Source organism: Periplaneta americana, chromosome 13 (assembly GCF_040183065.1).
Source record: "Periplaneta americana isolate PAMFEO1 chromosome 13, P.americana_PAMFEO1_priV1, whole genome shotgun sequence".
In the NCBI taxonomy this organism is placed as follows: Eukaryota; Metazoa; Arthropoda; class Insecta; order Blattodea; family Blattidae; genus Periplaneta; species Periplaneta americana.
In genome coordinates this window covers 102,961,062-102,974,999 of record NC_091129.1, presented here as the reverse complement: position 1 = coordinate 102,974,999, position 13,938 = coordinate 102,961,062, and the positions used below count along the sequence as shown (strand labels likewise).

General features: G+C 35.3%; 1 protein-coding gene across 2 annotated transcripts in view; it reads right to left on the bottom strand.

Annotated features, from left to right (window-relative positions):
* LOC138712187 (mitogen-activated protein kinase kinase kinase 7-like) overlaps positions 1-13,938 on the bottom strand; it is a 166,683-nt gene that overhangs the window by 64,570 nt on the left and 88,175 nt on the right. For both annotated transcript variants that reach the window (XR_011335657.1, XM_069843689.1), the window contains exon 10: positions 8,281-8,402. Coding sequence is in view for 1 of the 2 variants with exons in the window: in XM_069843689.1 (XP_069699790.1) it covers positions 8,281-8,402 (122 nt within the window). In the remaining variant the exon portion in view is untranslated. The remainder of the gene's footprint in view (positions 1-8,280; positions 8,403-13,938) is intronic.

The following is a 13,938-nucleotide window of genomic DNA, read 5'->3' as shown; positions in this document are numbered from 1 at the left end:
TTTCTTTATTAAAACATATCACACAACACAAATAATACACTAATTTTAGGGTTGAATATTCTCGAAAATGAAAGTTCATGTAAACTGTCTAATGTGGCAATACTGATAGCCTGAACATAACTAGATAAATATAAAAACTGTGTGGATTTTTTTTTATTAAAACACATCACACAACACAAATAATACACTAATGTTAGGTTTCAATATTCTCGAAAATAAAAGTTCATGTAAATTTTCTAATGTGGCAATACTGATGGCCTGAACATAACTAAATAAACATAAAAACTGTGTGGACTTTCTTTATTAAAACACATCACACAACACAAATAATACACTAATTTTAGGTTTGAATATTCACTGAAAATGAAAGTTCGTGCGAAATTCTTAATGTGGCAACACTGACGGCTCAGATTGTGGCAATGTGGCAGATTCGAAATGTTGTTTTGACCCAGCCAACAATGCCGTTGTTTTGGTATTGCCGGTTATTTGGGTGCCGGTTACGAGGGATTTTACTATATTATTGTAATATTATTATTTAGTATTATTATTAATTTATTATTGTTTTATTATTAACTGTCATTACTGAGTGTAATTAGTTACCACTGCAACCGGATATTTACCTATTTGCAGTGTAAACATACATACATACATACATACATACATACATACATACAGTGATGTTATGAGAATAATATACAAAGGAGCCATACTGCCGATTTTGACATATGGGGCACCAGTGTGGGTTGAAGCCATCAACAGAAGACACAACAAACTGAAACTACAAAGAGTACAGAGACTCATAAATATAAAAATAGCAAAGGCCTTTCCAATCACGTCATCCGAAGCACTATGCATCCTAACAAAAAACACACCCATAGGTATAGAAATTCAGAAGCTGGCGACAGCATATGAAAGCACGAAAAGGATCCAGGAGGGAATTAAAATTGACACAGTAGAGCATGGCCGCATCCAGCAGATAAAATCCTGATTAAAGAAAAATCAAGTCATCAAACTTACAAAGTAGACATCTACACCGATGGCAGCAAGGGAGACTCTGGAGTTGGCTCAGGTGTCGCCATATTCATTGATTAAGAATTAGTCCATCAGCTGCAATATAAACTCCACAGGCGGTGCTCGAACAACCAAGCGGAACAGTACGCCATTCTCAAAGTCCTAGAACAGCTTGAAGTACTCAAACAACTAAAAGATGTTCGAAAATCAGCAGCCATTCATACCGACAGCAGAATCACACTCGATTCGTTACGGAATTTCAATAACCATCACCACTTGATAGAACAAATTAGAAAACAGATAAGAAAGCTGGAAACATTAAACTGGACTATTCTCTTCGCATGGGTCAAGGCACACGTTGGACTTGCGGGGAACGAGCTGGCCGACCACTTGGCGAAGCAGGCAGCAAGTAACAACGAGATACCAGTGAGCTTCGACAGGATACCAGTCAGCGACATCATGCGAGAACTTCAGGAAGAAAGTGTGGTTAAGTGGGAAAGTGAGTGGCAAAACACGAAAAATGGTGCAGTGACAAAATCGTATTTCCCCAGTGTAAAAGAGAGGTTACGCGTTAACATTCCACTGAATGGAAAGGTCACAACTTTCCTGACTGGACATGGAAAAACCGGTGCTTACTTATACAGATTCAAGCTGAGGGACAACCCGTCGTGTGCGTGTGGAGCAGAGGAACAGACCGTCGACCACCTCCTTTTCGAGTGCCCGAAATTGGACAAAGAAAGACTAGCGTTCCAGCGGGAAATGTTAAGGAAAACTGGCAAGTGGACTTTCACAAAGCTTAAAATAATGCAAGAACATGCGCATACATTCACAAACTATGTCAAGGTTATACATTTAGACGAGTAAACGTAGGATAATTTAATCTAGGATAGATAAGAGTAGGCAATAGATATAATGAAAGACTCAAATTTTCACAACAGAATAACAGACCTACATACGCCTAGAGAGTGACAGAAACGAGACATAATGTGTTATATTGTAAACATACAGGTAGCAAGGCATGTAGTATTACCTTTATTGTAATGGGACATGCCGTTCAACTAATATTTAAAAAAAAATACATACATACATACATACATACATACATACATACATACATACATACATACATACATACATACATACATACATACATACATACATACATACATACATACATACATAGTTTCAGAGTTTGATAGGAGATCTTGGTATGAAATGTGTTGTGACCAAATTCATTAAAATGCGGCTACCATTTCTTCACATTTCTTGTAGGGTTTCCAAAATATCACATCACTCATACAGCTCCGATTTGGCTACTTTCGACCCCAAAGGTAACACCCCCATCTAGGTATTCTACTTTATCACATTAAATGACTGGTTACTTCCCATACAAACCTTGTATGTGTTCTGCAAGTGCAAGAAAGTTTTTTCTATTAATTGAATAAATATATTCATAGAGAAACGAAAAAATATATATGTAGCATTTTAATAAGCAACCAATTTTCTTCATCCACTAACTATACTCTGTTGAAATACCCATTACACATGTATGTTTGGCACTAGTTCACCTAGAATCATTTATTTTCTATATATCCTTCAATGCTAACAGATCTCATCTAAGCACTGGCCTTCATCCAAGATCTCATGGCCACAATAGTCACAGGACATAGTACAGAACTGAGCGTACATATCTGCCAGTTCTAAGAAATTGGTAGTGTGCAGAACATGTAAATAAATGATGCCTCATGTTGAAATGTACGGCTCTTCCTATGTTCCCCCTCTCCTCTTTCCCGCATATGAGTCACAAAGACTTGTATTTTTCTAGTAATAAGTTAAAATATCTTCAGTGTTTTCCTTTTGCGAAAAAATACGTATTTAAATTCCAGGAAGACAATATAAATTATGAGAGGGCAACAGATCATGGAGCATACGAAAGATAGTCATTCATGTAAGAAATTAAAATAAAAAGTGACAAGGGATTCATTGAATCCCCATAATTGCGTGAAATGTTTCCGCTGTTCATGAATGTATTGGGATTTGAAATGAAAGTTTCATATTTCTTTTCATTTGTCTTCATACCAGTGTCGCCAACAACTGTCACTTCAAAGTCGCCAAATAAGATGTCAAATACAAATCAAGATTTCAGGTATAACTCCCTGTAAAGTTGATTTGAACAATTTTTCCCTCGAAATTATTCAAGATGTCAAATGTCGCTAAAAGTCGCTAAATTCAATTTACACGTAAAAAAAAGCGTAACAAAAGAAATGGGTAAGATTAACAATAGCAAAAATGTACCGTAACTTTTTTAGAGATATAAATCATCCATATTCTCATCTTCTACTGTGGCTGCTGACATGGAAGACGAGGATTCATATAGGCCGGAAGTGGAACATCAGTATTTCCAGTCTTCCGCAGAACACTTTCAGGAAATTCGGTATTTGTAACTCGTTTTTTTCCGAAATTCTCAAGATGTTTCTGGCGTGATATGAATTCTGTAGCATAGTTTTTGTATCACTAAGTTAGACTGGCTGAACAGGCGTTCCACTTCAGCATTCGAATAGGAAAGAGGAAGTACGGCCATAGCAAACAGAAAAATTATTAGAGTTAGCCCCGGCAGAATATTTGTACTGGTACACTTGAATCCAACACTATTTAACAGCGCCAAGAATTCACTAAAGGAAAGATAATGCAGGGTATTATCCAAGACGTCATAATACATTCTGCAGGGTTGTTCTTATAAAGTTTTGAAATTGTATCAAAAAAAATTCTCTATAATAATATTTATGTCGAAATATTGTCAAATTAAAAATGTTTCCAAAAACATCTTATTAAAACAGTTAAAATTACAAAACGTAAAAAATCGCTACGTTTGTTGCCAAATGATTACTAAAAACTCCAGAAAAGTCGTTGGTCGCTATTTCGTAATTTTTATCGTTAGACGTCCCTTCAAAACCACTAGATCTAGCGACTTGTCGCTAAAGTTGGCAACACTGCTTCATACTCCTCACATTTAAATTTAACAATGCGGACGTTAACTAACGTCAGTGTTGTCAGGTTAAGTAAAGGAATTTTCCCTCCAGATTTCTAAAAAAAATTTCATTTTTAAATAAATAAAACATTTTATCACCACTTTTAAATTCTTAAAAAAGTGTCCAAAGGCAAAATTGCAAACTAAACAACTTCAGGCCTAAACATGTAGACCTACTGTTTTACTTCAATAATAATAATAATAATAATAATAATAATAATAATAATAATAATAATAATAATAATAAATTTTATCATCATTAGTATGTAACAACATAAGCCTAACAGGTTCCTATAAAGATAATGACCTAATGTAGCATTACATTCTTAAAAAATAACCACTAGTCTAACAATACTTCTAAAATAGTTTTCGCAAGACGTGTAAAATGACATTAGTACAGTTTTTATTTCCTCAGAAAATTTGTTGTAAAGTTTCTCATCTAAGGAACTATGATTTTTTTAAGATTTCGATAAGTGACATGAAGAAATTGGTAAGTTTCCTGGACCTCTATGTCTGTAAGTCTTAATATAGTCACATAACATTTTGATATATTCTGCTGGGTATAGGAATCCTTTAGTTACACGTTACACTTTACTAATGTAATATTTATAATTTATATTGAGAAATTCCGTACTACTAATAAATCGCATTCCATAACCACCTGTATATTGCATTTAGCACAGCTTAGTGGAGTGTAAGGAGCAAGTTGGAATAATGTTTTATATTTTGCTATTAATATTTAAAAATAGCAAAATAATCGTAATGCGCTTTTCTAGTTTTTCAATAAAAATTCCCTTTTCCCTCTAGTAATATGAATTTCCCGTTTTTTTGGGAAATTTTCCTTCACTTGACAACACTGATTACTGTACTTCATAATTTGCTTCCTCATTCCATGTTGCCTCGAGACAACGATGCAATTGATAGTCGAAACGATTCATACATTAATATGACGCCAACAATATATCATTAGTCATTACAGAGAATTGGATTCATTTCGAAATTAGAATTATACTATGTTAAATTAACTATTTCTGTCTTCATACTTCTCACATTTAAATTTAGCAAGGCGAAGCCTTCTCCTTAACTAAATCATAATCGCTTCCTTATTTCATGAGGCCTAGTCTCGAGGTTGCGGGTTCGATCCCGATCCCGAGGTCGATGGCATTTAAGTGTGTTTAAAATGCGACAGGGTCATGTCAGTAGATTTACTGGCATGTAAAAGAAATCCTGCGGGACAAAATTCCGGCACACCGGCAACGCTGATATAACCTCTGCAGTTGCGAGTTAAATAAACCATAATTTAATTTTTTTTCGAAGTAACACTGCAATTGATCATCGAAACAATTCACACATCAATATGATGCCAATGAGTTGTCTGAAATTATTGTAATGAATAATAATGTCATTACAGAGAACTGTATTCACTTGGAAATCAATATCGCAGTTAAATACTTTACAATTAGATCATGTTAAATTAACTACTTGTGTTTTATACTTCCTTCTCCCCTTCAATTTTATCATGGCTGGCTGAATTCGAAACTAATTTTTTTAAACAAGTCGTAATTTATTTTAGTCATCCAAAACCTTCTTTAATTAATGACGCCACAGTTTTTACCGAAAGTATGATCATATTTCTCGAAAGTCAAGCGTACAAAAAAATAATAAATAAAATTGTTTTATTTAACGACACTTGCAACTGCCGAGGTTATATCAGCGTCGCCAGTGTGCCGGAATTTGGTCCGCAGGAGTTCTGTTACTTGTCACTAAATCTAGTGACATAAGCCTGTCGCATTTAAGCATACTTAAATGCCATCGACCTGGGCCGAAATCGAACCCGCAACCTCAGGCACAGAAAGCCAGCGCTATACCGCCTGTGCCACCCAAGGCGACTCAAGTGTATAAATATTTCACGTTAAAAAACAAACAAACAAAATTCATTTGATATTTCAGAATGACTACTTTGGTTTAAGTAAATAAAAAAAGGTCCAACTACTGTATTACTTATTCTTTCTTGCTTTTAAAAACTTCTTCGGTATATTACTTACGTGAAGATTTACATTCAAATCTTTAAATCAAGTAACAAGTTTCACTATACTCCTGTACACATAAGGCAAAGTAGCGTAACTTAAAAAATCAGTTTTCATATTTCAACAAAAACACATGTTTTAAGATCTTCCGAACACACATTGGATAAAAAAAAATATAAATAAACAAAAACTTTTATTTGTACAACTCGTTAAGCTATTAATTTCACATCTGTGAAAATTTGTATGTCTATTCCTCACTATTGCCCATAAATTTCACATACAGTAGTTAACTTTTTGAAATTCACTATGGAATTTTTGGAGACGCTGAATTTTTTAAATTTAGCTCACAATCGATATACCATGTCTGGTCATATTATTTCATAGTTCCCTTATCTGTCCCAACCCCTTGCTATTGTTAGGTTCACATTCCACTGTTCGTTTACTGGCATGACAATTCGTGTAAATACCAAAACATACAAAAATAAACATTTTACTAATTACACGGTTTTCAATTACATTAAATTTTGATTACAATTTCTCATAACTTTAATTATTACCTAATTATTTTTTCCGTTAAAACAATGTGAAAAATACATTATATAAAATTTAATTCGTATTTACGGCCTTGTCACCTGCCATGACACCGTTTTCGAAGCTCTGATACTCTGAGTTTTCGTTGAACTGGAGAATTAGGTACCGCAGTTTTCAACTGTGATGTTATGATGATAATCAAGTTCACAATGTTGCTAACATATTATGTATATGACGTTTGCCTGTGACGTCGTTGTCAGGAGAAATTTGTTTTTTTTTTTTTCTCTCTCACCCTCCCTTGTTCTCATCATTTCTGAGAGGTAATTATACTAATGTCTATTACCGTAAATGCACTGCCAGTGATAAGGTTACGTGGGGTTTGATGAAGAAAATAAATATAGTAGTGTCTATTACCGTAAATGCATTGTTAGTGATAAGGTTAGGTGGGGTTTGATGTAAAGATATATTAGTGTCAATTAGGCGCACTGTCAATTTCAGCGATATTCCCTGGAGCACATACTATATCTCCTTCATTTTGCTATGATAGTGTGTTAGGCTATATATTCGAAAACGTGGATTTTCTTTCAGTGCATTAAAAAAACCGCCGTTATACTCCGTAAATCTTGCACTTGACTAGTGCACCGAATTGCTAAAAAAAAGTATAGTCACTAATTTTACTAGCAATATATCGATCCTCTTTTGTTTCACATAATCGGTACTGCTGTACGGTCCGCATTATTGAGTTGTTTCAGGGTTTTTAAATGACACTAAATTGATTTCAATTTCTCGTAACTTTTGCTTTATTCTACATAGAGTTACGTATCTTCGAAAATATTAATGCTACTTGCATGATATTTGGTAAACACATTCTTTAGGTTATTAGAAAACGTTTCTCTGTAAAATAAATGTGTTATTTTCTTACACTTGAAAAATATCCCTCCATATTTCTATAAAAGTATCTCTAAAATTCATTCTTAAAATGTAATTGCTTATCTTAAAATTTTGTACACCAACATCAAAACTGTGCTACAGACATTTTAAAGAACGTGCTTTTAGGAGTAAAATTACCTACATATAAATTTTGAATTTATCTTAAAAAATAAATGAGATATATTCATTTTAATGAATTACTGAATCCTGATATTATTTTCAAAACTTGAGCCCCTATTCAAAAACGAATCTCGAATTTAAGTTGTTGAAGCAATGACATAATATACATACAAAAAAAAAAAAATGAAAATTGTGCATCAATTTAAGAAAATAAAATTTAATCATCTTTCCCCTTAAGAATTCCAAGATCTTTCCCTCCTATTGTACACCACGAATCGATGTTACAAGGAGCATGGAAAGCAAAAAACCCTGCAACCATAAACCCAGCCATTATCATGTATCTTAAACTGTCCTAACGTTTTACAAATCAATCGTGTTCAATGAAAGACCTTGATTTTGTAACAGCTGTCCTGAAATAAGCAAGAATAACATATTAATCAGGAAGAAGTTCCTCTCAGTTGGAATTTTTTGTGTTTTTAGAAATTCCATTTTCATTTTTTTTTATATAACTTTCAAATTTATCAGACGATTCGACTCTGGTTGACAGATTTTACTTCCCATTTTGCTATCCATTTCCTTATACTTCACAATACGTAACTGTCACTCTGTGACAATGAATGTGAGTAAATTTACCTGCTTGTGTTGCTCAAAGATCTGCACAGACTTTTGGCACGTGGTGTCGGGAGTGATGGGATGAAGCTGTGGGTCCAGCATGAGGTATACATTGTCCAGTTCCTCGTGGTGAGTGCTGCCGCCTAGAAAAACAGACAACACAAATGCAATCAGTCTCTTTCATATGCTTCGGTTCATTAAAAAATAGCTAAAAAACCTGCCACAGAAATACTCTCAGCTGTCATATCTATATATATATGACATCACTTAGAGCAACTCAGTGGGGAACCGTAATGTCACATCAAGATTAACCGCAGGAGTAAAAGTGTCTGGTTTACATCCACTACCACGACTTGCTTTATTTTGGTTTTCCACGTCAATGTATGGAAATTAATGTACGACATTCTGGGAAGTTTCAGAAAAAGCAAATGTTTGTAAGCAATAAGCAAACTACATTCACCTCTTACTGTATCTAGTACAAATACGCAATGCATAAAAATAAAATGAAGTAAATAAACAGCCTCATCAAAATTATAGGCCTACACATTTTTCAGTTAAAGCCAAAAATTTCTGGTCGTATATTTATATGTAAAAGAATGAGAGGGGTAACATTAGTTACAAAAGAACTAGCTACATAAGAATAGACTGTGGGAGTACAGGAGGTTAGGTTAGATAGGAATGACACATTACCAACAGGAGATTACCTGTTGTACTATGGAGAAGGAAACAATAATCACCAATTAGGAACAGGACTCTTAATTCATAAAATAATAAAATCAGCAGTGAAAAAGGTCGAATTATCAGCAACAGGTTACCAGTACCCTATTTAGTACTTAAGGGTAGATGATGCGATATCATAGTTATAAATGATCACGCTCCTATAGAAGAGAAAGAGGGCTCTATGAAGATGGCTTCTATGAGGAATTGGTAGAAAAATAGACAAAGTATATGAGTAAGTCTCGTGACTGTAATATAATACAAAATGGAAATATAAAAATTGGAAATTTATCCTTTGAAGAATGGAAAAGTTGAAGTATCTTGGAGCAACAGTAACAAATATAAATGACACTCGAGAGGAAATTAAACGCAGAATAAATATGGAAAATGCCTGTTATTATTCGGTTGAGAAACTTTTGTCATCCAGTCTGCTTTCAAAAAAACCTGAAACTTATAATTTATAAAACAGTTATATTACCGATTGTTCTGTATAGCTGTGAAACTTGTACTCACACTTTGAGAGAGGAACAGAGGTTAAAGGTGTTCGAGAATAACATGCTTAGTAAAATATCTGGGGCTAAGAGCAATGAAGTTACAGAAGAATGGAGAGTTACACAACGCAGAAATTCACACATTATATTCTTCACCCAACATAATTAGGAATATTAAATCCAGACGTTTGAGATGGCAAGTAGCACGTATGGGTGAATCCAGAAATGCTTACAGAGTGTTAGTTAGGAGACCAGAGGGAAGAAGACTTTTGGAGAGACCGAGACGTAGATGGGAAGATAATATAAAATTAATTTGAGGGAAGTAAGGTATGATGCTAGGGACTGGGTTCTCTAAAAGTATTTGTAAGTAAGTAAAAGAATTAAAGAAAAAATTATCCAACCGTTTTCCTCCCATGTCAAAATTAAACTATGCATATTAGCAGATATATTCATACATAATGTAGAACAAACAAGAATACTACATAACGATAATAACAAACACTCAGAATAGCATATACTGGTACAGATACGTACACTTAGCGGCAAAAAGAATGGGCCGGCCGACAATTTCTAAGTTCCAGAGACATAACATTGCGCATGCTCGTCTCGTCAAAGCCATAGTTCACTAGGTAACACATAATTAAACCATTTAAATTTGCTGTACTTTGTTTAAGAGTCTAAAATATGTAATAAAATCGAATGGGTTGATTCTAGATATATCAGGGCCCTTGAAGAGTGAAATAATAATAAAATTGATAAATACAAAATCAACCGGAGTGAATATGAACAGGAAGACCACGTATTATGCCAAACTGATATTAACGGTCACAGTAGTGTAAGTCGTCGCGGCATTGGTCTATTGAACACGTTGATAGTAGTAGCTCAAGGTTCGAATCTCCACCAATCTATTTTTTTATTACAAATTTGCCATCATATGTGTCTCGCAAAGCTATAATTATGTGGCAATATCTCTTAGAATATGCCCAAACTCTAATAAATAATAAACCTCCCTCTCTCTTTCAAGCAATACTGCTATCTGTTAATACAACGTTCTGTCTCGTCATTACGCTTGAAGATGGCACAGAAACAATGACCCATTGCCCTGGTTCGCATAGGTTATTCTGCGTATGCTACTCTCCGACAGGACTTCGATTGGAGAAATGTCATTTTCTCCGACGAGGTAATTGTCTCCAATAGCAACGATAGTACTACCCTAGTTTATTGTATGAATGGCCACCGATACGATGAACGCTTCGTGAGACGAATTATTAACAAGTCGGGTTGCGTGAGGGTCGCGTGTTGGGGGTGGATGTCATACGATGGGCAGGACTTCTGGAACGCATCCACGGGCGGTTTACGGCAGAAGTCTATGAACACATTTTGGCAAATGTAATGATCCCTTCCACCCGAAAACGATATCCAGAAGGAACACTTTTCTTTCAGCAGGATAATCATCCGATACACACCGCCAATCGGATTCAAAGATGGTATATGAGGAGGCGTGATGTCGACCCAGTCGACTAGCCTCCAAATTTACCAGATATGAATCCGATTCAAAATTTGTGTGCTGCAGTCAAAAGGATCCTACGCTCTAATTGGGCAAAACAACCACCCGTTCGGGCACCTGAGGAATTGTGGGACAGAGTTCTAGATGCGTTGGAGGAGATGGCCAAGAATTTAGACCTGTTCCATAATCTTGTGGACTCCATGCCGCGCAGAATGAGGGCAGTTGTTGACGCAGGTGGTTTGTGGACGAGATACTAGTCCCCACCACAGGCCTTTTTTTGTTAATATATTAAAAGATTGTTTGTTTTTGTTAATTTAATTATTTATTTGTGTTTGATATCCGTCCGGTTTTTTAGGATGTGAAACAAGTATTTTTGTTTATACAGGCCAGCTCTCGCCTATTAATAGCCCACAGGTGATGGGCAATGATATTTTGACAAGGCAGGCATAACGAAGTTTGTTTACAAATGCCATTTCACATTTAAACTAATAAATTAAGTAAAAGTGAAAATAAAAAAATAATTTTACCGTACCGGGAGGCGAACTCACAACCTTTGGTACGGATGCCAGACTTCTTACCACTGGGCCACACACTGCTCGTAAGGTTTACTACATTATAGACGGACGACTTTCAATGAAGAGACACCACAGCAATGCCTTGCAGTGGGTTACGTTTACACGAGTGAACCGCGCGATAGAACTTAGCATTTCTATCGACCAAGAGTCGGCCTATTCTTTTTGCCGTTAAGTGTATATGAAAACTAGTTCTATATAATGGCAGTAAAATACAAACTTACATCAACAACGACACAAAATACATTCTAAATTAAAGTACACAATGAAAACAGAACACAGCTATTCTATAATTTCTTTAGACCTTATGATAACAAAGCAAACAACAAGCACAATTTAAGATATACAGGAAACCCACTACAACCATCCCATTAAACACAAACACGCATCTTTCCATACAATGATACACAGATTAGCATACCAATGAACAACGACGTCTACATTGAAGAACAGAATATTATAAAATATACATCACAAGATAACGGTTACAACCCTAATATAATAGACACGTTAATTTTATTAAAAAGGCCACAAAAACATAATATATCACCACAAACATAACATAAATACATAACATTAACATATCACAATACCAACACACAAAATCCCAGTTCGTCAGAAAACTAAAATAGCTTACAAAATAGCACACAAAACAAATAACACGTTACAGAAATATCTCAACAATCACACCACACAAACAAATACAATTCAACTGGAGTCTACAAATTAAAATGCAATAGTTGCTCAGACACAGGACAAACTGGAAGATGATTCAGCAATAATCAAACCATACACTGCATCTAATTATTACATAGAACATCACTAACAACAACCATAATTATAGTAATATAGAATCAGATATGAAGATTCTACACATTACACCAAAAAGTTCACAATTTACATATTTTACTCTGTTTTTTAAAGAGAAGAAAACTTCCCACCGGCCGTTGACTTTAAACTTTAGGGCGAACCTTGTCAATCAGTAAGAAGTGGGGTTGGAGGTGTGCTACTTACTATACCATATACAACATGATTGACAGGATGTTCCTATAACATGTTAACGTTCTTTGTTATCCTCCCTCAGTCTAGCCCTGCTTGTACCCTAATTAAGTTCAGTTTTTAAACACGACATTTGCAATTATTTTTCATTCGGGATAACTACTGTGGTTTGTGTGCTTAATAATAAAATAACTTTCTATTTAACAGGTGACATTACATTGGCCTACACTCTGATACCAAGGAAGTCGCATGTCGTGTTTATATGTTTTTCCAGAGTATATATGACAATGAAAGAAATGGAAGACAATCAATGTCCGTTAGTCATGTTTTGGAGAATACACTTAAAGCGACGGGTGTGATTCAAAATAACACCGGCAACTCTTAGCATGCTGTAGAGGACTGCAAAATGATCTTTTTCAAGAGGGGGGGGCAATGTCCGGAAATGCGTGGTTTGACTGCAATGGGGCGTCAAAGTTTGTTCCAATTATTGTTGGCGTCCTTGTAGTTATGCAACCCATTAGCCTTTAACGCAAGGTGGATGGACTAACTGCACCTGATAGCTGTCCTGCGCATGAACGACATCACTCCATAATCCAAGCTCCAAATCCTAATTATTGTATCATCACTTGTGGTGTAGTTACAGTAACACTGCTGACGGCAGTACGACATGTATCAGTGTACAACTACGGAAATAATCTATACGTACTGCAGAATGGATGGCAATGGTTGAGGGGGGCTGTTCCATGGCCAGATCTTACACTCCTCGATTATTTTGTTTGGAGTACTATGAAGAATATAATATACGAGACTTCTGTAACATCAGACGACCTTACACGAAGAGTCCACTGCAAGAATGACAGATGTCACTTTCTTGTCGAAAATGAACCGAGACTGTCAATGCATAGCTTAAGATATATAGAATGTACATAGAGAGTTATATGGTATTAACATTGATAGTCATTGTCCAGTAATGATCGGAAAATCTCAGTTAAGCTTTGAGCGCTAAGCATTTCAAACTTTCAATTGCTTCTCCTGCAAAATGTATTCCAAATGACATCCATCATTCTTGCAGTGGACTCTTCATATCTTTGACAACTTGTGCCAATCTCTATACCACCGGTGTTCTACGTTCTGTAATAAAGTTAGAGGTCAAAACTTGAATCCCTTTTGTAATTTAATACACGATGTAATGTTTTTATTGGGTTGGTGGAGGTTTCCTGACAAAATGTGAAACGCACGCCCATCACCATATCCGAAGCGTTGTCATACTTTGACGCCCACAGCTCTCAAACTATGTATTTCAGGACATGGATCCCTGCTTGAAAAATGATCAATTTGCTGTCCTGTGCAACATACTAGCAAGCAAGAGTTGTTGGTGTTATTTTGAATCACC